Source organism: Bos grunniens, chromosome 4 (assembly GCF_055505025.1).
Source record: "Bos grunniens cultivar Pamir isolate PY7600 chromosome 4, Bosgru_T2T1.0, whole genome shotgun sequence".
Lineage (NCBI taxonomy): Eukaryota > Metazoa > Chordata > Mammalia > Artiodactyla > Bovidae > Bos > Bos grunniens.
In genome coordinates, this window is record NC_141168.1 from 106,818,111 (window position 1) to 106,842,811 (window position 24,701).

The 24,701-nt window shown below is 42.2% G+C and overlaps 1 protein-coding gene across 16 annotated transcripts in view; it reads left to right on the forward strand.

Annotated features, from left to right (window-relative positions):
- The window catches only part of SLC25A13 (solute carrier family 25 member 13), a 272,518-nt gene that overhangs the window by 204,388 nt on the left and 43,429 nt on the right, over nt 1-24,701 (forward strand). For 3 of the 16 annotated variants that reach the window (XM_086397748.1, XM_086397746.1, XM_086397747.1), the window contains exon 14: nt 98-15,971. The exons of the other annotated variants lie outside the window; for them this stretch is intronic. In XM_086397748.1, coding sequence (XP_086253874.1) covers nt 98-124 — 27 coding nt within the window. In that variant the 3' untranslated portion in view covers nt 125-15,971. Of the gene's footprint in view, nt 1-97; nt 15,972-24,701 lie in introns of those variants that run through there. 16 annotated transcript variants of the gene reach the window in all.

Sequence of the window (24,701 nt, forward strand, 5' to 3'; positions counted from 1 at the left end):
AGTACCTTTTGCGGATCTCAACACTGAAAAGACTTGTTTCATGTACATAGCCCTACCATGCTACCCAAGTGTGGACTAAGGCTTCTGTTCCCCACAGATCCTGCTCAAGGGCACTGTCTACTAGGGCACCCTGGCGTTCCCTAGACAGGCAACCGTTCCTGAGGTGGAAGCGGTAAACGTCTCTGGTCTTCCTGCCTGTTGAGTCATGCCTGTTAAATCCGCCATTGCTTGCAGCTGGTTCTGCAGTAGAAGTCGTCTGTGGCAGAAGTGTTTGGCCTTTGAGCACATCTTTGCTGACCTTTCCTGGAGTTTTATTTGTCGTGCAGTCTTTGCTCACGGCATCCTCTGCTGGGTCAGGCACTGGGATTTGTAGTTTGAAGCCAGCAGCCATAGCCCTCTGCTTTGCTTTACTTCACACACGCCAGCAGGTCTTCAAGGCTCCCCGTGCTTCCGGGAGAAGGAGGTGGGGGGTGATGGGCAGAGTGCGCTCTGCATTGTCAGAAACGCTTGGAATGAGTATTTCTTTATGTGGACGGACGACCTGCATCTTGTTCCTGAGCTCGGCAAAACATCGTGTCTTTTTTTAGTTCACGTACGGGTTTGTTCATGTGAATGTAAATACCTTAAGTAAGTTAAACTCTTCTACAAAGACGGGTGCTATTTAAAGATAAGGTTGGTTAAGTAAATGGTCTTTGATCGCTGGGGCAATAAATATGGGTATATTTTCCATCTAAACCTGTGTTTCTTGTACAAAAGATGAGATCACTTTTTTTTTTTTTTAATTTGCTTGTTCTGTGCAGGAATTGGTGATCATAAAATGATCTTTTCCTGAAAAGTCATTGAGTTTAGAAGTTGGGAAAACACCCGAGAATATTAAACCTTTGTCTAGAGAGGGCTTATTGTCCTAATATTGAATGGGGTTCCCTGAGTGTAGCGGGAGCGACAGAGTCCTAGCCTCTGGTGATTCTTAAGAGGCGGACGGAATTTGGCTCCAGCCTGACTCTTTCTGTTTGATCACTGACCTGTCAGAGACGGCCAGGTAAGAGCCCCTTGTCCTGTAACTTTAGGAGCATTGAGGATGGGAAAAGGGAGCCTTTAATGTCCTAAGTGAAAAGGACACACAATAATAATCAAAAAGAATATGAGGAGTTGCAGACATGGCTTTTGCCAGTAAGTATTCCTTTAAAACAACTCTAGCTTTCAGTTGAATGACTAGATTTTCTAATTTTCAATGGCATAACCATGGGCTATATTTAGTGTATCCTCAAGGCTGCTACCAGGGGCCTGAGAGAACGGGCCGTTTCAGTAGGTCAGGTAGGTTTGTTATTTTTTTTAAAGTCAGGTTTTAAACTTGCTGAAAAGACATGATTATATATCTCTGTAAGAATTTAAAGTGGAAAACTAACTATGTGATACTACTCAAGATTTTTGGCAATAATCTTGAGCTTTATTTTCTTTTTATGAAAGCATTTTGCCCACACACAGGCCTGGGTGCCAAGGAGATTGGTCGTGGCACGTATCGTCTGCCGTAGGTGGTCTTGTTATTTCGTTTGTGGTCGCCCATTTCAAATACAAAGCACCGATTGGCATCAGACGTGGTGCCTAGTTATTGTAAAGTGGTGCAGCCCCTTTTCAAACCTGATCTAAACACAGGCTTAAAATTGGAGCCACTGGGGCTTTACAGCTACTTAAAATATCTGCGAAATGAGGTTTGCCATCCTTCATCTCAAAGGTTGGGGAGACAGTGGTCCTCCATGTTTCAAGCCTCCTGTTTTGATTCGCCCTGCCCCTCCTTCCCCCATGCCACTGCTTTAAGAAGTAAGAGTTTATTTTTCAGGTAAGCAATCCTGTAGGTGGCAAACAATCCAGGGCCTTTAGATCCCTAAGTGGTGGGTGGCTGGTTCCCTTCAGCGTGTGTTTTGGAAGTAGGCAGCCACATCTTTCTCTGCAGGCTCTGGTGGCCTTGTCTCCATCCTCAGAGCCCGTCACATGCCCCCTTAGAGGGTCCTTGTGAGGGTGCTTCTGCCTTGCTGGCCAGCCTGGACAACAGAGAGTTTAAAAGATGGTGTCACATGGGCAGTTCCCCTTAGTTCACCCAGGCATCGCCCAGCCACGGGAGCTCACCTTGCTTTATTATTACAGAGGATTAGCATACATGGCTGGCTTTTGCACTTATAACCGCAAATTCTGGTTTCTTTGAAGATGGTTTTTTTGTGTGTGGTTGGTTTATAATCTGTTTTCTACAAAAACAGGGGTGAGATGCAAGGAGGTCCTTGTCTCCTAACCTTAACTGTCTCCTAGCTAAACTAAGGCTTGTTTTATAAGATACGTATTAGCAAAACAACAAAAATGATAGTAAATTTGAAGGAAAGGGTTGGAGGAGAAAGAACAAAACTGGTCTCATTCGTTAATTTTTAAGATAATTAAATTTGTGACTGACAGATTAAAAAAAAAAAAACTTCTGTTTCATTGATGTGCATAAAAGGATGAATCTAGCCCCAAACTCACTCATACGCTAGTTGTGCCGCACTCCGTCGTGTCCGACTCTTTGTGACTCTTTGGACTGTAACCCACCAGGCTCCTCTTTCCATAGGATCTCCCAGGCAAGAATACTGGAGTGGGTTTCTTCCTGACCCGGGGATCAAACTCCAGTCTCCTGCACTACAGGTGGATTCTCGAGTGCTGTGCACCTCTGCACTAGTTTAGAGCACTGTTAAAAGCTTGACTTCAGTTTTCCAAGTGTTTTTGTAGATTGACACTTGCCAGTAGTGATATAATCAGCACACTACATGCTGAGACTGGGGTTTACAAACTCTGGAGTCTGAAAGGGGCCTTTTGGTTTATGCTTGCTGTGTTTAAGCTGGTTTTCTGCTTTCTCAGTTAGACTAAGAGTTGTAGGAGTTTTAACAGATACCTGGAGCCTCGAGTGTCCCTACACAAGGTATATATTACTGTCTGTTTCTTCCGTCCTTTCTTTCCTTCCTGGGTCGGGAGCTCAGTCCAGGAGGGAGACTGCTCTGGGGTGGTCACGGTCAGCAATGGTGGAGGCTTTCAGGATATGGGGCAGAGGACCTGTCGCCACTACCCATCTCCAGCTAGGCTCCCAGTGACTTTAAACCTGACATGTCATCTCTGAGTATGTTGTTGTGATTGCAGTGTTGCTGCTGCTTTAAGAAAAAATAACATATATGGTGCCATGTGGTCTGTAGGTTATAGTTCTCAATTCAAGTAAGTCTTCTGTGCCTGTTCTAGTAGAATAGAGGCTTGAAATCCTGAAGGCACTGGGATCTTTGGGTTTTGATCTTCTGATCTTAGGGTTGTCTGAAAAGGAGACACAAATGGTTCCATCATGGCACCATTAGATTAGTGGTCTAATCTACTTGGCATGAAAATCCACATTGAAATGAAAAGAAATGAAATGATATTCACTGGGAAAAAATGTCAAAAAAGGATAAACTTTCATCCTATAAAGCTCATATTTAGTAAAAATTATCTGCATACCAATAAAAATTAATAGTATTCTGCAGTAATTTTTGGAAAGACAAGCAAATATGCTTGATAATGGGCTTCCCTGGTGCCTCAGTGGTAAGGAATCTGCCTGCCAATGCAGGAGATGCAGACAACACCAGTTTCATCCCTGAGTTGGGAAGATCCCCTGAAGGAAGAAATGGCAACATGCTCCAGTATTCTTGCCTGGAGAATCCCATGGACAGAGGAGTCTGGCAGGCTACAGTCCATGGAGTCACGAAGAGTTAAATGCTACTGAGCATAATGGGTCCACAGTATTTTTCTTTCTTTTTTAAAAAATTTTATTTTATATTGAAGTACAGTTGATTAACAGTGTTATGTTAGTTTTAGGTGTACAGCAAAGTAATTCAGTTATATATATATACATGTATGTATTCTTTTTAAAATTCTTTTCCAGTTTAGGTTGTTATAGACTATTGAGCAAAGCTCCCTGTTCTATACAGAGGGTCCTGTTGATTATCTGTTTTAAAAATAGCAATGTGTTCATGCTGATCTCAAATTCATTCTCTGTCCGCCCCCCAGTTAACTGTAAGTTCGTTCTCTAAGTCCATGAGTCTGTTTCTGCTTTCTGTGTGCATGAGTGCGCAATCACTTAGTCGAGTCTGCTCTCCACAACCCCATGGACTGTGGCCTGCCAGGTTCCTCTGTCCATGGAATCCTCCAGGTAAGAACATTGGAGTGGGTTGCCATTTCCTACTCCATTTTCTGTTTTGTAAATAAGCTTATTTGTATCAGTTTTTTTGAAAGATTCTGTATGTAAGCGGTATCATATGGCGTTTGTCTTTATGTGACTTGACTTCACTTAGAATGATAATCTCTGGGTCCGTCTGTATTGCTGCAAATGGCATCGCCTCACTCTTCCTCATGGCTGAGTAGCATTCCATCGTGCATGTGTACCGCATCTTCTGTGGATGGACATTTAGGTTGCCTCCGTGTCTCGGCTGTTGTGGGTAGTGCTTCAGTGCGCATCGTGGAGCATGTATCCTGGTGAACCATGTTTTTCTCTGGATATATGCACAGAGTGGGATTGTTAGGTCATACCTTAGGTCTGTTTTTAGTTTTTTGAGGAACTTCCGTACTGTTCTCCATAGTGGCTGTACCAATTTACAGTCCTACCAACAGTGTAGGAGGGTTTCCTTTTCTCCACGTCCTCTCTAGCATTTATTGTTTGTAGATTTTTTTTGTTGGTGATGGCCATTCTGACTGTTATGAGGTGGTATATTGTAGTTTTGATTTGCATTTCTCTAATAATTAGCAATGTTGAGCATCTTTTCATGTGCCTGTTGATCATCTGTATGTCTTCTTCAGAGAAATATCTATTTAGGTCTTTTGCCCATCTTTGGATTGGATTGTTTGGCCTTTTTTGATATTGAGACACAGGAGCAGTTTGTAAATTTTGGAGATTAATCCCTCATTTGTCACATCATTTGCAGATATTTTCACCTATTTTGTGGGTTGTCTTTTGTTTATGGATTCCTTTGCTATGCAAAAACTTCTGAGTTTAATTAAATCCCTTTTTTTTTTTTTTAATTTCCACTACTCTAGGAGTAATGGAAAGATAGTAATGGAAACTGCAAAAAAGATATTGCAGTTTATGTCAAAAAATGTTTTGCCCCTATGTTTTTCTCTAAGAATTTTATAGTATATGATCTTACATTTAGGTCTTTAATCCATATTGAGTTTATTTTTGTGTATGTTGTTAAAGAATGTTTTATTTCATTTTTTACATGTAACAGTCCAGTTTTCCCAGCACCATTTCTTAAAGAGATTGTCTTTTCTTCACTGTATAATCTTGCCTCCTTTGTCATAAATTAATTGTCTGTAGGTACGTGGGTTTATTTCTGAGCTTTCTATCATGTTCCGTTGATCTGTTTTTGTGCCAGTACCATACATTTTTCATGACTGTGGCTTTGTAGTATAGTCTGAATTCAGGGAGCCTGATTCCTCCAGCTCCATTTTTCTTAAGTCTTAAGATTGCTTTGTCTCTTTGGGGTCTTTTGTGTCTTCATACAAATTTTAAGATGTTTTGTTCTAGTTCTTTGAAAAATGCCATTGGTAATTTTTCCATCAAGATATATACATGTACATTTGTGTGTGTATATGTGTGAATCTATCTAATGCTTATGGGAGTTTACATTCATTTTAAGAGAAAAAAATAGTTGATGTGTTCACATCATTGGTTCTGAAAGGGATTGGTGAGAATATGCTCATGGAAAAACATGACATGAAGAGCAATCTCAACACATTGTTGACTGGGGGATTTTTGCAGAAATTAATGCTTATGGCCAGTTGATTTGTTATGTAAGTGAGTATTGAAATAGCTCCTGTCAATACCGTCTAAGTAACAAGAGATGTATTAATACGTCTCTGTTCAGTAAGTTAATTGCTCACCCCCAGAAGTAAGTATGACCCTAGTATTGTTGCCTATATTCCCATTACTGTGGTAATTTCCACATACAGGATGTTTTTATGCCTGTGTGTATAGCTGTGTATCAAAATACCATTTTTAAGGGATGTTTTTATAACTTTTTTTTTTTTTTTTGCTTTACATTCAATCGCAATTCGTTTTTATGGTTTAGAAAAATAAAAAGACACAGACACCCATGTGTCTACCACTTAAGATGTCAAACTTGACACATGCAGCCAGAAGCCCGCATGTACCTGTCCCAATAGCGCCCCCGTCTCCCAAGAGATAAACCTATCCTGAAGTTGGTGTTTTTCACTCCCACACCTGCTTTCTATACTTACTGTAACATCTGAGTGTATCCCTAAGCGAGATAAGTGTTTGCTTTTGGATGCTTGGTTCTGACCCAGTGCAACAAGAACACAGACCCAGAGGTTCCTGTACTGGTGCCTTTGCCTATTTTCATACTCGTGCAACTGTGTGCTTTGCTTGGAAGAAAATAATAGTAAATGGAAATATTATTTTCAAATGCTGTAGTGTGGCTGGCATACAGTAAGTCTGTCTTATGGATGTGCGGATTTATAGAATTTTGGATAAATATAGTTGGAACAGCATATTTTTTTATTTCTTTTTTAAAAAAATTTTACAGTGTTGTGTTGGTTTCTGTCATACAACAGGAATCAGTCATATATTATTATACATATATCCCCTTTCTCTTGAGCTTCCCTCCCCTCACCCATTGCATCCCTGTAGGTCCTCACAGGGCACCAGACTGGGCTCCCTGTGCTGCATAGCAACTTCTCCCTAGCTCTCCATCCTACCTGTGATAGTGTATATGTGTCAGTTGTACTTTCTCCATTCATCCCACTCACTCCCTCTCCCACTGTGTCCACAAGTCCATCCGTTCTCTACTTCTGTGTCTCCATTCCTTCCCTCAAGACAGTTCATGGGTACCATTTTCTAGATTCCATATGTATGTGTTAATATACTGTTTATTTTTCTCTTTCTGACTTGACTTTGCTCTGTATAGCTGGTGATAGTTCCATGCACTGGAGTGGTGCACAAGCTCCCTACCTGCCTTACTGTCCCCGCTGCTGCTCTTCTTCCTAACGGGAATGGTGTCAGTGTTTCTCCATCACTGTGGAAGAAGGGTGTTCTGGCTATCTATTGTTGTGTAACAAGTCATCCTGAAACAGTAGTGGCTTCAAACAGCAGTTGACGACTCTTTCTCCCAGTTCTGTGGGCAGACTCAGTGCACTGGGGCAGTTCTTGCCTGTGATCTCCGTGTGGTGATGGGCAGACAGCAGCTGGGCTGGCATCGTCTGAAGGCTGTGCTGGACGGCCGGGATGGCTCCCGCATGTGGCTGGTGCTGGTGCTTACTCTGGGCTGGGAGCATCTGGGGCTCTTGTCCAGAGCACCTGCTGGGTTCCTCGCTGTAGCCTGAGCTTTTCAAACCTTGGCAGCTTGATTCTAAGAGAATGCTACCCCAAAACAAGCATTCTAAGGGTAGCGGGTAGAAACTGCAAAACTTCATATGGCCTAGCTTTCAGTAGCATTTCTGCTTCATTCTGTCGGTCAGACAAGCACTCTGCCAGTTCAGCTTCAGGAGGAGAGAAGTTAGACACAGTCTCTGAGTGAATGAGAATGACAGCAAAGAATCTTTGAACTGTCACTGGAGGGTTCAGTTAGCAGTGTCATAGGATAGGAGCATCCTCATTGCCCTGCACATTATGAAGGTTTCCTAGTTAATCACATGTCTTCTCCAAGGACCTGTTGGTGATCCTAGAACCCATTCCTGTTCCATAGCACTCTTGGTTGCAGGGAGCAGAAGCTCACTGAAAAAGGAGTAACTCAAAGTTTCCATTAAGGATATACATGAAATCAAGGGCTCTGGAAAATTTAAGTGGGCTACTCTCTCTGTTTTCTCTGTGGCTTCTTGGTCTCTCTCACAGTGACTTTGCATCTCTGCATAGTTTTAAAAGACTTTCCTTTTTTCTTATTGGAATATAATTCCTTTACACTGTTGTGTTAGTTTCTACTGTACAGTGAAGTGAATCAGCTACAAGGCTTTGCTTTTTTAGAGCAGTTTTAGATTCACAACATTGAGAGAAAGGTACAGAGATTCCCCATGTACCCCCTGCCCACTTACCTGCATAGCCTCGCCATGGTCATCATCCCTACTGAAGTGGTGCATCTGTTACAACTGATGAAACTACGTCGACACATTAGTCCTTCAGAGCCCATGGTTTACCTTAGGGTTCATTCGTGGTGTCATGGATTCTGTGGCTTTGGACAAATGTATAATGACATACACCCATCACTATAGTATCATGCAGAGTGTTTTCACTGCCCCGAAAATCTGTGCTCCATCCATCCATCCATCCATGTTTTCCTCCCTGCCCCACCTCTAGCAGCCATTGATGTTTTTGCTGTCTCCATAGTTTTACCTTTTCCAGAATGTCTTATGGTTGGAGCCATGCAGTTTTGTAGTCTCTCCAGATTGACTGTTTTCACTTAGTAATGTGCATTTAAGGTTCCATGTCTTTTCACAGGGCTTCCCTAATGGCCCAGTGGTAAAGAATCCACCTGCCAAACAGAAGATCTGCATTCGATTCCTGAGTTGTGAAGATCCCCTGGAGAAGGAAATGGCAGCCCACTCCAGTATTCTTGCCTGGGAAATCCCACAGACAGAGGAGCCTGGTGGCCTACCAGTCCATGTGGTCACAAAAGAGTCAGGCATGACTTGGCAACTGAGCAACAACAGTGTTCCTTGAGTGTATCATAGTTTATCTGTTCTCCTACTGAGGGACATTCTGGTTTCTTACAAGTTTTGGCAGTTGTAAATAACACTGCTGTAAACATCCTTGTGCCAGGTTTTTGTTGAAAACATAAATTTTCAACTCCTTTGGGTAAATACCAAAGAGTGCGATTGTTGAATCTTTACTATGAGACTATGTGTAGTTTTTTAAGAAACCTCCTAACTGTTTTCCAAAGTGGCTGGACCGTTTTGCATCCTGCCAGCAGGGCCACTCTGCATCCATGTTAGCATTTCATGCTGTCAGTGTTCCATGCATCTTTTTGCTTCTATAATCCATCTTCTCTTCCTCATGGTGTTCACTTCTTCAAGAATTCCTTTCATATTTTTGCTGGCCATCTGGTCTCTCACTTTGCAGTTTGACCTTCAACTTATTATCCTCAGCTCTAGCTAATTGCTTAATTTTGTTTTTTCATTTAATTTTTTGAGAGGAAATTTGACTGGCAAGCCTCAACTTGTGTGCTTGGTCACAGAACACTAGTGTGTGTGTGTGTGTGTGTGTGTGTGTGTGTGTGTGTGTGAGTCAGTCATATCCGACTCTTTGCAATCCCTTGGATTGTAGCCTGCCAGACTTCTCTGTCCTTGGAATTCTCCAGGCAAGAATACTGGAGTGAGTTGCCATTCCCTTCTCCAGGGGATCTTCCCGACCCAGGGATTGAACCCGGGTCTCCTGCATTGCAGGCAGATTCTTTATCATCTGAGCCTCCAGGGAAGCCCATGACATGCCAGATATTCATACCTTTGCTTGACAAATCTATTTGTTTCAACTATTTATAAATGTGTTCAAACCCTTTGTTGCACCATTTTGGTTTTTAGTTTGAATTCTGTAAGTATCCTGTGAATAACAGTGTAGGTACTTCTGTCATAAAATATACCCAAAGCCTTATTCCTTATGACTGAGCGTGGAATCACTTTCAGTCAGTCATTTCAAACCAGGGAGAAAATTCCCTCACATAATGAACACATGTGTCCTGGCAATCAGAGCTGGTCATTGGAGTGTCAAAATTGGATTTAAGTCTTCTGTGATCATTCTCTTCCCAGGGTTTTCTGTGGAGATGTGGCCTCATGGTATAGTATTCTTAAGGCAGAATCCTAATTCCTCTCTGCAGGTGCACGTATCCTACTTAGAAATATAGACTGATACAGGAATCAATCATTAAGTTGAATTTCTATGAGATTGCTGCTCTGTCATGTGTCAAGTAGCAAAGATTTATTATGTGTTATAATGATGCTTTGGAAATAAGGGTATTATTTTTAATACTTACATTATAATTTATTTATAGTTTAATGAAAATCTAATGTCTAGTTACATTTTGTTATTGTTTTTATTTGCAGTATCTCTAGGAGACTTTTTGCATACCCCTGAAAATACAAAACCATGTTGTAAGGCTTCCCCCCTACCATGGTAAAATAATAGTTTAATAGATGACTTCCAACAAGATTATAGTGAATTAAGTTATCCTTGTTTCATAAACTTTAGATTATTTAAAATAATTTTCATATTTTTACAAACAAAAAATTGTACCAAACATACATATTTTAGTCAAGATCATATCATAAATGTTTTCTCTCTTTCAACATATTGTGATTTTTCATTAAAAAATAACCATATTAAAGCTAGAGTAGAAAACAAAGCAAAAGAAACTGTCCATAATTCTTCAGTTCTCATACTGTAAGTTTTCTTAATCTGTTTTTATGCTTTTTCCCTGACTTCCAACTCTACTGACTGCAAGGCTCAGAGGTTGTATCAGGTATTATTAATATGTATGACCTGTTGTCTTTGTCAGATGTGGTCCTGCTTTGCTATTTGAGCTCTTCCTTTATAACTTTGTGCTGACAGCTAATTGTATCCTGGGGGCCTTGGGTGGGTGTTGACAGAACTGAGAATCTGTAAGTGCACAGGATAGGACTCTTGTCTGACTGTTCTGCCTCTGCAGAACCTTGTGTCTGACATACAGGAAAGGCTTAAAAGTATTTATGAGATGAATAAAGAAACGCTTGACTAGAAGGTGTTGGTGATGAGGGCAGTAAATGTAGGACAGTCATTTGATACACTGTGTTGCCACTAACTCAGTTATAGATGGGCAGTGAAGACACTGTACCTCCAGGGATTGGAACAGGGTGAAGGAATTGATGGACCTTAGGGAATACCTCTAACATGCCTACACATGAACACCCCTGGATGTTTCTCAAATAATATTTTCATTGGTCACTCAGTAAAGGAACCAAGCTTTAAAAAGCTCATATTGGTTTATTTGACTTCAGTTCTAAAAATGGCAAATAAACTAACCTGCAAATATATGCAGAATCTTAAGAACAGGATGAAGATATACAGCTTGGGGCACTTGGTATAACTTACTCATTATTGCTTATGTTCTTAGTAGAAAAGATTTTATTGGATGGGTAACATGTGAAATTATGTCAGAATCATGAAGGAATCATAGGAAAGAATGGCTTTAAAAACAAAAAAGACTGACAATGCTCCAATACCACAACACACCTACTGGAGTAGGTAAACTCGAGAACACTGATGGTACCTGGGGCTGGCGAGGATGTGGAGCAACAAAAACTCTCATTTGTTCCTGGCGATGGTACGCAGTGGCACAGCCTCTTTGGAAGACCGTTTGGAGGTTTCTCAGTGAAACCTCCTCTCACAGTAAGATCCAATAACTACATTCTTTGGTATTTACTCAAAGGGGTTGGAAACTTATGTTTTCAGCAAAAGCCTTTAAACTGCTACATACTGTAGGGTCCAACTACAGGATGTCCTGTAAAAGGCAAAACTATGCAGACAGCAGAAGGGCCAGTGGTTGCCAGGCGTTGGGAGGAGGAAGGGGTGAATAAGCAGAACACAGGATTTTTAGGGCAGTGAAAATACTTTGTATGATACTCAGTTCAGTTCAGTCGCTCAGTCGTGTCTGACGCTTTGCGACCCCATGAATCGCAGCACACCAGGCCTCCCTGTCCATCACCAACTCCCGGAGTTCACTCAGACTCACGTCCATCGAGTCAGTGATGCCATCCAGCCATCTCATCCTCTGTCGTTCCCTTCTCCTCCTGCCCCCAATCCCTCCCAGCATCAGAGTCTTTTTCAATGAGTCAACTGTTTGCATGAGGTGGTCAAAGTACTGGAGTTTCAGCTTCAGCATCAGTCCTTCCAATGAACACCTAGGACTGATTTCCTCTAGGATGGACTGGTTGGATCTCCTTGCAGTCCGAGGGACTCTCAAGAGTCTTCTCCAACACCACAATTCAAAAGCATCAATTCTTCGGTGCTCAGCTTTCTTCACAGTCCAACTCTCACATCCATACATGACCACTGGAAAAACCATATTATAATACTGCTAGTATGTCAGTAACCATTTTCCCAAACCTATAGACTATACACCTCCTTGAGTGAACCTTAATTAAACTCTGGATTCTGGAGGATTATGAAAATAATTTTCCTCCTTCACAGTTAGCCCAGTAAGTCTTCTTGGGGGTAGGATTAAGGCACTGGGCTGCAGTGAGAATTCTATGCCTGGTGCTATGGAAAACTCTTTCTCCAGACTTTTACTTGAACTTGGAGCAAAAATAAAAGATATCTGATGGCAGTCAGAGTTCTGAACGCTGGCCTAATTGGCTGCCTTTATGTGTGTGTGTGTGTGTCCGTCCCTCAGTTGTAACCCCAGGGACTGTGCCCTCCCCCCCAGGCTTCTGTGTCTATGAATTCTCTAGGTAAAGAACAGTAGAGTGGTAGCCATTCCCTTCGCCAGGGGATCTTCCTGACTCAGGGATCGAACCCCGGCCTCCTGCTTTGCAGACGAATACTTGATCATCTGAATCACCAGGGAAGCCAAGGGCTGCCTTTGGTGCCTCAGAGACGTCGTCTGATCCGAAGCAAGTCCATCTCATGATAGACCCTGAGCCAGCCAGCTGTTGCTCTTCCCTTCTCCCTTCCCTTTCTTTGGGAAAATCTCAGAGTTTTTGTTTGACTCAACACAGTTCAAACCCTGGGTCATCCTTCTGGTTTTCTAATAAATAGGGAAGGGGTTTGTTGTAATTTGAAAATATGAAGAAAGGTTGGGTCCCATCTTTAATACAGTTAAGATACTTTAGACATTGAAGGTCTGTAAATCATTAAGGAATTCTGTAGTCAAAATAGACATAATATAACAGGTAGAGCCCAAATATGAATGTATTTGACAGGTCTATAACTTAATTACTTTTTAATATCCGTCAAACCAATTCTACTTCAGTTTGTTGGCCAGGCTTCTATAGGCATATTAAAACCCTATGAAGTTGAAAACTTGAAACTTAATATTTGTAAAGCACATTAACAGTGTACCTTTTTTCTGCCTTGCCATGTAGTTAAGAAATTAAGAATAGGAGATTTCAATTTGGTATCTGTCTCAAAAACAGGTAAGTGGTAAGAATCTGTTCTCTTTTCAGAATTCTTAACAGTCAAGTCACAGATTTTTCGCTTAAGAGCTTAATTTACACATCAAATCAAAGGAGAAAATTCCATATTGCTTTGTGTTAGGAGGCGTGCATTTAGTAAGTTTAACTAGGTGTATTAGTTTTCTAGGCTGCCATAGCAAAATGCCACAGGCTTAACAATAGAAGCGTGGCTTAAACAACAGAAAACGTTTTCCTCACACTTGTAGAAGCAGGAAGTCCAAGATCAAGGTCTGCAAGTTTGGTTTTCTTCTTAGGCTTCTTTCCTTTGCTTGCAGGAGGCTATCCTCCCCCTGCATCCTCACATGGTCACCCCTCAATCTGTGTATTGTCTTTATCGTAATCTCTTAAGGACTCTGGTCGTACTGAATTAGAGCACACCCGTAAGACTTTGGGAGAAGGCAGTGGCACCCCACTCCAGTACTCTTGCCTGGAAAATCCCATGGATGGAGGAGCCTGGTGCACTGCAGTCCATGAGGTCGCTAGGAGTCGGACACGACTGAGCGACTTCACTTTCACTTCTCACTTTCAGGCATTGGAGAAGGAAATGGCAACCCACTCCAGTGTTCTTGCCTGGAGAACCCCAGGGACGGGGGAACCTGGTGGGCTGCCGTCTATGGGGTCTCACAGAGTTGGACACGACTGACGCGACTTAGCAGCAGTAGCAGCAGCATAAGACTTGACAAACTGTCGGTCAGGACTGAAGCGACTTAGCACGAATGCACGCATATGACTTCATGGGCTTCCCACATGGCACTAGTAAAGAACCTGCCTGCCAATGCAGGAGACATAAGAGATGCAAGTTCGAATCCCTGGGTTGGAAAGGTCCCCTGGAAGAGGAAATGGCAACCCACTCCGGTATTCTTGTCTGGAGAATCCCATGAACAGAGGAGCCTGGCAGGCTACAGTCCATAGGGTTGCTAAGAGTTGGACACAACTGAAGCGACTTTAGCACACATGCATATGACCTCATGTTCCCTTCATTACCTCTTAAAAGGCTCTGTCTCCAAGTGCAGTCACATAAGAAGTATAGGCTCAGGTCTTCAGCATATGAATTTTGGAGGGACAGGATTCAGCCCATAACCCCAGGAGTTAAGATAAGAGTTATTTTCTCAGCTGCAGTACAGGTTCAGGTTCTTGATCATGGCAGGTGCTGACCCCTCGTGCGGCCACTGGGTCCAGCACTTTCCCTTCGCAGCTGGATGGAGTGAGCGGCACCTCAGCCTCATGCCCTCATATTTGCCAGCTTCTCTTTAAGATTGCCGAGCACCTGCCCATCTTCAATATTTGTGAACAGCAGCCGAGTGCTGTTTGAATTTAATTCACCCACTGTTATTTGCTGAATATCTGCTTTTGTACGCATGTTCTTCGTACAACGTGATAATACCTATACTGCATACAAGTGACATGCAAGTTATTTTCATGTCTCCATTTAACATTGAGGTAGAGAGTAAATGGAGAAGGAAATGGCAACCCACTCCAGTGTTCTTGCCTGGAGAATCCCAGGGACGGGGAGCCTGGTGGGCGGCCGTCTATGGGGTCGCACAGAGTCAGACACGACTGAAGCAACTTAGCAGTTTAGCAGAGAGTAAGTGGAAAATGTGTCGAAGCTTAGATTTCCTAAGAAATCTTTGTTTCCCAATTTACTCAAATATCACATTCTGTATCATTCTGTGTTCCCTCATACCTCAGTTGGTAAAGAATCTGCCTGCAGTACAGGAGACCTGGGTTTGATCCTGGGTTGGGAAGATACCCTGGAGAAGGAAGTGGCAACCTGCTCCAGTGTTCTTGCCTGGAGAATCTCATGGATAGAGGAGCCTGCAAGCTACAGTCCATGGGGTCGCAGGAGTCGGACACAACTTAGTGATTAAATCACAAATCATTAGACATTTACTAGTGTAGACCTTTATTGTAGTTACAGTTTTATAGTTTTATTTGTATCTAAATAATAAAAATAATGTACATAGGTTTTAGTTTAAAAAAAAAAACCTTATACTCCATAAGTTCATATTAATCTATTTTTGACACATGTAAGCACACATATTTGAATGTCACTGTGCAATTAGATATTCTTAGCACATGTCACTTGTGAAAAGCACTTTAAATCTAAGTACATTCAATTGAGCATAATTAAAATATCAAGATACATATTCTTCATATACATTTTGCCACTTAATTTTTTAAGTAGCTCTAAGTATCTACCATGTGAATTCAAATTAAAAGGAGGTGATTAAATTACAGTTATATTTAATGCTTTTAGTTTAAAATATAGCAGAAATTACACTGTGTTAAAAAAAAATACACTGCTGTTTTCTGTGGACAGCAGACTGATGACAGAATCAAATTTTTTTTTTTTTTTTTTTTACATGGAACACTGTTACTCTTCTCTGAGTATTCACGAGACTGTTGCCTAGAAGGGTGGGGGCAGAAACAGGGATCATTAGGGCTTTATCATCTCGTGAGTTCTTTTGGCGCCTCCCAAATCCCAAGAAAGAATGTTCAAGGAGTGCATCCTGGTTAGTAAAGAAGCATTAAGAGAAAAGCTCGTTTAGTTTCTAACAGGTGAGAGAGAATGAGTTATGGGGCTCCTGAACATCTTCTAGATTATCTAAAAGGTTATCTTTTAAATAATGTGTTTAGGCTGCTTCTATTTCCTGTGATTGTAATCATGAGCAGAACGCCTCAAGTCATGTTTAATTCCCGTGTACCTTTTTTTTTGATTTGTTCCCACCGCGCAGTTTGAGAGATCTTCGTTCCCCAACCTGGGATTGAACCTGGATGGCGCCTGGCATGAAAGCACCAAGGCCTAACCACTAGACTGTCAGGAATTTCTCTATTCCCATGTAACTTTAAAACCTACTTGGTCATAATCATTGGCCCTAAAACAAGTTGCATTTTAGTGGAGAGCATTGTTCTTGGAACAGAGAATTTGGGCAGTACATTAAGATTCTAGAAACTGTTGCCTTTCTAAATATTTGATTTCTTGAAATTCTGTTTTTAAGAAAGAAGTATTTCTTCCCTCAAAAAAGTTAACTGTGCAGATCAGAAGAGTCAATAATGAAGTAAATCATATAATACGGCAGAAGGAACTTGGGGGCAAAAGTGGGAGAAAGAGAAGAAAACATCAAGCCGACAGAAGCAGTTCGCCCTGAGCAAAAGCTGTGAGAGAAGCCCCGTTCCAGGTTCTTTGCAAGACTATCTTGCCCCTTTCGGAGAGGGGGTATTAGAAGGGAAACACCTATATTTTACTTCGAGGCTTGAGGACCCTATCATGGGAAAAATTAGGACATTTGGAAAGAATGATGCTTTTTTTTTTTTTCTTTTTTAAACTTTACATAATTGTATTAGTTTTGCCAAATATCAAAATGAATCCACCACAGGTATACATGTGTTCCCCATCCTGAACCCTCCTCCCTCCTCCCTCCCCATACCATCCCTCTGGGTCGTCCCAGTGCACTAGCCCCAAGCATCCAGTATCATGCATCGAACCTGGACTGGCATCTCGTTTCATACATGATATTTTACATGTTTCAATGCTGTTCTCCCAAATCTTCCCACGCTCTCCCTCTCCCTCAGAGTCCATAAGACTGTTCTATACATCACTGTCTCTTTTGCTGTCTCGTACACAGGGTTATTGTTACCATCTTTCTAAATTCCATATATATGCGTTAGTATACTGTATTGGTGTTTTTCCTTCTGGCTTACTTCACTCTGTATAATAGGCTCCAGTTTCATCCACCTCATTAGAACTGATTCAAATGTATTCTTTTTAATGGCTGAGTAATACTCCATTGTGTATATGTACCATAGCTTTCTTATCCATTCATCTGCTGATGGACATCTAGGTTGCTTCCATGTCCTGGGTATTATAAACAGCGCTGCGATGAACATTGGGGTACACGTGTCTCTTTCCCTTCTGGTTTCCTCAGTGTGTATGCCCAGCAGTGGGATTGCTGGATCATAAGGCAGTTCTATTTCCAGTTTTTTAAGGAATCTCCACACTGTTCTCCATAGTGGCTGTACTAGTTTGCATTCCCACCAACAGTGTAAGAGGGTTCCCTTTTCTCCACACCCTCTCCAGCATTTATTATTTGTAGACTTTTGGATCGCAGCCATTCTGACTGGTGTGAAATGGTACCTCATAGTGGTTTTGATTTGCATTTCTCTGATAATGAGTGATGTTGAGCATCTTTTCATGTGTTTGTTAGCCATCTGTATGTCTTCTTTGGAGAAATGTCTATTTAGTTCTTTGGCCCATTTTTTGGTTGGGTCATTTATTTTTCTGGAGTTGAGCTGTAGGAGTTGCTTGTATATTTTTGAGATTAGTTGTTTGTCCGTTGCTTCATTTGCTATTATTTTCTCCCATTCTGAAGGCTGTCTTTTCACCTTGCTAATAGTTTCCTTTGATGTGCAGAAGCTTTTAAGGTTAACTAGGTCCCATTTGTTTATTTTTGCTTTTATTTCCAATATTCTGGGAGGTGGGCCACAGAGGATCCTGCTGTGATGTATATCGGAGAGTGTTTTGCCTATGTTCTCCTCTAGGAGTGTTATAGTTTCTGGTCTTACGTTTAGATCTTTAATCCATTTTGAGTTTATTTTTGTGTATGGTGTTAGAAAGTGTTCTAGTTTCATTCTTTTACAAGTGGTTGACCAGATTTCCCAGCACCACTTGTTAAAGAGATTGTCTTTAATCCATTGTATATTCTTGCCTCCTTTGTCAAAGATAAGGTGTCCATATGTGCGTGGATTTATCTCTGGGCTTTCTATTTTGTTCCATTGATCTATATTTCTGTCTTTGTGCCAGTACCATACTGTCTTGATAACTGTGGCTTTGTAGTAGAGCCTGAAGTCAGGCAGGTTGATTCCTCCAGTTCCATTCTTCTTTCTCAGGATTGCTTTGGCTATTTGAGGTTTTTTGTATTTCCATACAAATTGTGAAATTATTTGTTCTAGCTCTGTGAAGAATACCGTTGGTAGCTTGATAGGGATTGCATTGAATCTATAAATTGCTTTGGGTAGTATACTCATTTTCACTGTATTGATTCTTCCAATCCATGAACATGGTATATTCCTCCATCTATTAGTGTCCTCTTTGATTTCTTTCACCAGTGTTTTATAGTTTTCTATATATAGGTCTTTAGTTTCTTTAGGTAGATATATTCCTAAGTATTTTATTCTTTCCATTGCAATGGTGAATGGAATTGTTTCCTTAATTTCTCTTTCTGTTTTCTCATTATTAGTGTATAGGAATGCAAGGGATTTCTGTGTGTTGATTTTATATCCTGCAACTTTACTATAGTCATTGATTAGTTCTAGTAATTTTCTGGTGGAGTCTTTAGGGTTTTCTATGTAGAGGATCATGTCATCTGCAAATAGTGAGAGTTTTACTTCTTCTTTTCCAATTTGGATTCCTTTTATTTCTTTTTCTGCTCTGATTGCTGTGGCCAAAACTTCCAAAACTATGTTGAACAGTAATGGTGAAAGTGGGCACCCTTGTCTTGTTCCTGACTTTAGAGGAAATGCTTTCAGTTTTTCACCATTGAGGATAATGTTTGCTGTGGGTTTGTCATATATAGCTTTTATTATGTTGAGGTATGTTCCTTCTATTCCTGCTTTCTGGAGAGTTTTTATCATAAATGGGTGTTGAATTTTGTCAAAGGCTTTCTCTGCATCTATTGAGATAATCATATGGTTTTTATTTTTCAATTTGTTAATGTGGTGTATTACATTGATTGATTTGTGGATTTTGAAGAATCCTTGCATCCCTGGGATAAAGCCCACTTGGTCATGGTGTATGATCTTTTTAATGTGTTGTTGGATTCTGATTGCTAGAATTTTGTTAAGGATTTTTGCATCTATGTTCATCAGTGATATTGGCCTGTAGTTTTCTTTTTTTGTGGGATCTTGGTCAGGTTTTGGTATTAGGGTGATGGTGGCCTCATAGAATGAGTTTGGAAGTTTACCTTCCTCTGCAATTTTCTGGAAGAGTTTGAGCAGGATAGGTGTTAGCTGCTTTGTGTGGATAGAGTGCCATTCACTCGAGAAGCGTGGTGCTCGGCTTCCTGCTGACATAGTTGTACCTTCTGTAGCCCCATACCCCTCTCTGGTTGCTCTCAGCCCTCCCGGAAGCAGAAGTGGATTTATGAAGATCACGGACTTCAGAGGGACGCACGCAGCTAAAGCTGTTGTATGCAGATGTGTACTTTTATTTGTGTCGGGAGCGAGATCAGGCGTCTGGCCTCCACTTGTGCTCTTCTCGGTCGTTTCAGTCGTGTCCAGCTCTTTGTGTTGACCCCATGGACTGTGGCCCGCCAGGCTCCTCTGTCCATGGGATTCTCCAGGCAAGAGCACTGGAGTGGGTTGCCATTTCCTTCTCCAGGGGATCTTCTTGCCCCAGGAATCGAACCTGTGTCTCTTAGGTCTCCTGCATTGGCAGGCATTTATTCTTTATCACTAGTGCCACCATAAACCCTAGCATCCTGTTGGGATGGCTTTAAAGGCCAAATGTTAGAACTTGATCTTGAACATTAAGGGTGATTGTGTTGCCTTTCCCTTCTAGCAGTCGTATCGCCTGATCAGAAGGAGTGCATGGCGTGTCGCTTTCGGCAGGGGAAGCTCTTCTGTACTGCACTCAAGCTAGTCTCTTTCTCAGCCCCTTCTGTGCACATCTCCACAGTATCTTGCCAGCTGTTGAGAGCAGCCCACCCCTAATAGAACAGCGACCAGCCCACAAATAGTATTCTAATCTGTGCTGGTTATCTACCTAGCCATTGTCTTTTTTTACCAGGACGTGATGATTACCTGTTTCTCAGTTAAAAAAAAAAAAAAAAAAACCTTCAAAATGTATAAGTACCCAGAATGTATTGAACGTTACCGTGAATTTGATTAAATATAACTGAATGAATTAGTATTAAACAAAAGCCATCAGGTTATGCTGAGCTCTAGGGCATCACCTGTCACTCAGTTAGAGGAGTTCTTTCCATCCTTTTTTTACTCCCCCTTTTTTTTGACCTGATAAGGCCACTTCCTATGAATCCTGAATATGACCATGCTTTCCTATGAAAGAAGGTTTAATCTGCAAGTTCTTAGGAAAGGGAAATTTGAAAACTCAGTTGCACTGGCTTTAAAAGGGCTTGTTTAAATTCACCTAAACAGAGTTCCGTCATGTATTTATTGATGGTACCCAGTACCACTGATTGAGTGCTGCAGTGTGCTGGTGCTTGGTACTTGTTTTGGTACCAGAAACCAATTTGGTACCAAATCCGGTACTTGTTTCCATGTTCTGCTCTCATCATCCTCTAAATAACACCCAAAATATGGGCTCCACGAGGGCGAGGATCTTTGTCAGTTTCGTTTATTCCTGTCCACCCGATTCTACAGTTGGCACGTTGAAAGCATGAAGAACATTAATGTCACTGTGTCCATTTTACAGATGAAGTAAGTTTTGAGTGTGTAAGAAGCTTGTCAGAGCCTAAGCTGTCAATCATGGGGCTGCATCAACTCCCAACAGCGCCCCCTGTTTCTTGAGCAGCTGCTCTGTGTCAGGTCCTGTGCTGGCTATTATTTAGTCCTCACAATGAGTCTATGAAATGGTTACAACTCTTTGTTGTTGTTCAGTAGCTAAGTCATGTCCGACTCTTTGTGACCCAGTGGACTGCAACATACCAGGTTTTTCTGTCCTGCACTATCTCTGGGAGTTTGCTCAAACTCAGGTCCAGTGAGTCGGTGTTGCTCTCTAACCATCTCATCCACCTTGCCCCCTGTTCCTCCTGCCCTCAGTCTTTCTCAGCGTCAGGGTCTTTTCCAGTGAGTTGGCTGTTCGCATCAGGTGGCCAAAGTACTGTAGCTTCAGCTTCGGCATCAGTTCTTCCAGTGAATATTCAGAGTTGATTTCCTTTCAGATTGAGTGGTTTGATCTTCTTGCTGTCCAAGGGACTCTCAAGAGTCTTCTCCAGCACCACAGTTTGAAGGTATCAATTCTTAGTGCTCAGCCTTCTCAGTGGTCCAGCTCTCACATCTGTACATGACTACTGGAAAAACCATAGCCTTGACTAGACGGACCTTTGTCGGCAAAGTGATGTTTACTTGTTTATTTTTTTGTCTCTACTTTTTAATGTACCGTCTAGGTTTGTCATAACTTTTCTCCCAAGGAGCAAGCATCTTTAAAATTTCATGGCTGCAGTCACCACCCACAGTGATTTTGGAGCCCCACAAAATAAAATCTTTCAGTTTCCACTTTCCCTATCTGTTTGCCATGGAGTAGTGGGACTGGATGCCGTGATCAAAACAGGCCTATGTAGTGTTTAAACTCTGGCTGCCTGCTGCGTCTTCCAGTCTTTGGGCAGAGGACTTGAAGGCATGAGCAGTGGCCTTGGGCTCTTCCTTAGACGTCACTAACTGCTTCATCCTCTCATCTATGTTGCAGGTCAGACTGACTTCGCCATAACTTACACAGGAGAGCCAGAGTGTAACTTTACTGTTGCTTCTTAGGGCTCTTATGTTGTTGTTTTGGTTTATGCTTTAGAACTTGAGTTGTGGCTCCTTACGCCAAATCCCGATCCATTTGATTCTATTTTCTGTATCTTTGAAGGCTATATAGTAAGACTAAGACTAATAATTGTCAGTTTCTGCTGTGAATCGAAATTATCCTACAACTCTGTGTGTGTCATTAAAGCAAATCTGCAAGCTTTATAGAACTCCCCTCCACTCCTCCTCCTCGCCTCAGAACTTGTGCTGTTCTGCTTAAGTGTAACATAATTATCTGTTTATCTTTTCACTCTCCCTAGATCTTTTTCTCCTTAATACCCTAAATAAATTTTCATTCCACCTTGCTTGCTTCCGTAAATGACTAGCATTCTCTCTTTCTCCCCTTCCTTGAGAAATGGAGATGACAATTGCTCTCTAATTTCTCAGCCTCCCTCTGCAATCACAGGTCGCTGCACGCTGGACTTCACCTCCCTGTCTCAGCAGCCTTGGCTGGCTGCCATCTACCCTTCAGGAAGCCCCTTTCTTGACATCTGTGCCTGTGTCACTGTGCACTGTGGTGTACAGCTGGAGGGTCTCATCATTCCTTAGCTCTTTGTTGTTTTCTTAGTCACTTAATTGTGTCTAACTCTTTGCGACTCCATCAACTGTCGCCCACCAGACTGCTAAGACCATGGAATTTTCCAGGCAAGGACACTGGAGTGGGTTGCCATTTCCTCCTTCAGGGGATCTTCCTGACCCAGGGTTCAAACCCATGTCTCCTGCATTAGCAGGCAGGTTGTTTACCTCTGAACCACCAGGGAAGCCCGCTATCCTGGGTGTTTCATCTTCTTTCGCCCCATATAAACCCTCGCCTTCAGGTAGCACATACGTAGGGTGATGCTGTCATCCGGGTCTCAGTCCTTAATTCCCAACTTGCCCTTTTAGTGCCTTCTGGGTGTATCATTTCTCTAAGTCTCTTTGTTCCTTCATTTTACACATATGCAAAAACTCAGGTCCTTTCTCTGATCCTACCCACTTTCGGCCCCGCACTCAGCTCCAAGCCCTGCTGATCTCTACTGCATCTCCCACCGCCTGTCTCAGGGCTTCCCTGATGGCTCAGCGGTAAAGAACCTGCCTGTGAATGCAGAAGACACACGAGATGTGAGTCCAATCCCTGGGTTGGGACGATCCCCTGGAGGAGGGTTCCCCTGGAGGCAACCCACTCCAGTATTCTTGCCTGGAGAAGTCCATGGACAGAGGAGCCTGGTGGGCTCCAGTCCACGGGGTCGAAAAAGTCAGACACAGCTTAGCAATTGAGCACACACCCCCGCCCCTACCTCATCACCAAGTAATGGTTCTCATTCCGGCCTTTCTTCTCTCTCACCTAGTCTGCTAAATGCTTGCTTCTTATCCCTGCTTCAGGGGCTCTCCCTCCTAGTAAACTCTCCCCTCGCAGCTCAGCTAGTAAAGAATCCGCCTGCAACGCAGGAGACCGCGGTTTGATTCCTGGGTCAGGAAGATCCCCTGGAGAAGGGAAAGGGTACCCACTCCAGTATTCAGGCCTGGAGAATTCCATGGACTGTATAGTTCAGGGAGTTGCAGAGTCAGACACGACTGAGCGACATTCACTTTGCTGCCCAGTCACCTTTCTGAGACCTAGATACTAGTCCAAACACTGGCCGGCTCCTAAACTTACCAGCTTCCTTCCCACCGCAGGCTCACACCCAGGCACCTCCCCAGTGGGCAGCTCCACTCACCACTCCTTCCCTGCTCTGGCCCCAGTAGTCTTATTTTCCACCATACCGTCTCATACCCCTTCCAGCCATTTGAACCGATGATTCTTCCATGCTCCCATGATAAGCAGTGGAAATCAGTGCTCAGGCTCTGGAGTCCAGCAGGTCTAGTTTTAAATCCAGGCTTCACCTTCTTAGCTGTGTGACCTCTGGCAAGGTACATAACCTCCTTTCAGCCTCACTGGCTTACTTATAAAATGGGAATAATATTATCACCTATCTGATGATGGTTTGAGGACTCAAAGAGAAAGTCTAACAGGGCTTTTAGCAAGCCCTCAATAGATGTTCCGGGATGATCACTTTGATTTCATCGTAATTATCCTTATTAGAATCTCTTTGGACAGTTGTGCTGCTGGTTTTATTTCCCTTCTGAGTGTGGCGCAAGCTCTTGTCAGGGTGACTGTGTCTTTCTCTGCCTGGATTACCTAAATCCTAACAGCGGTTCAGTGACCAGTTTACATGTTATCTTCTTTTTTCTTTTTTCACCAATTCTGTTTTTTATTTTTTTATTTTAGTTGTGGCAAAAACACATGACATATACTTGACCATCTTAACCATTCTTTTTTCTTGATTTATTTGTTTATTGTACTGGGTTTTCGCTGCTGTGTGAGGGCTTTCTTGTTGCCGCGAGTGGGGGCTGCTCTGTGGTACCGCACAGGTCTCTCATTGTGGCCTCTCTCATTGCAGAGCACGGCTCTTGGTGCGTGGGCTCAGTAGTTGTGGCTCACGGGCTTCAGTTGCCTGTTGCATATATAGGATCCTCTCGGACCAGGGATCGGGCCCATGTCCCTAGCATTGGCAGGCAGATCCCTATCCATTGTACCACTAGAGAAGTCCTTAGCCATTCTTAATTGTACGATTTCGTAGTGTTAACTGTATTCATACAGCTATGCAACACATCTCTAGAAGTTTTTCATCTTAAAAAACTGAAACTCTGCTCTTAGAACAATTTTTCTTTTCTTCCTTCTGCCAGTCCCTGGAAACCATAGCTTTCTATGAATTTGTCCTTGAGGTTCATCCATGTTGTAGCATGTGACAGGATTTCTTCCCTAAATAACAGTCCAATATATGTATTTCCCACCTTTTTTTTGTATATTCATTGGCTGATGGACATTTTGGCAGAAAATATTTTTAATATTCTCCTTTAAAAAAAGGAACTTAGAGATATAATCAAGCTGAAGTGGAAACCTTGTTTACATCTTGATTCAAACAAACCAGTAAACACATTTTGGAGCCAATTTGTATTTTTAACTTTGG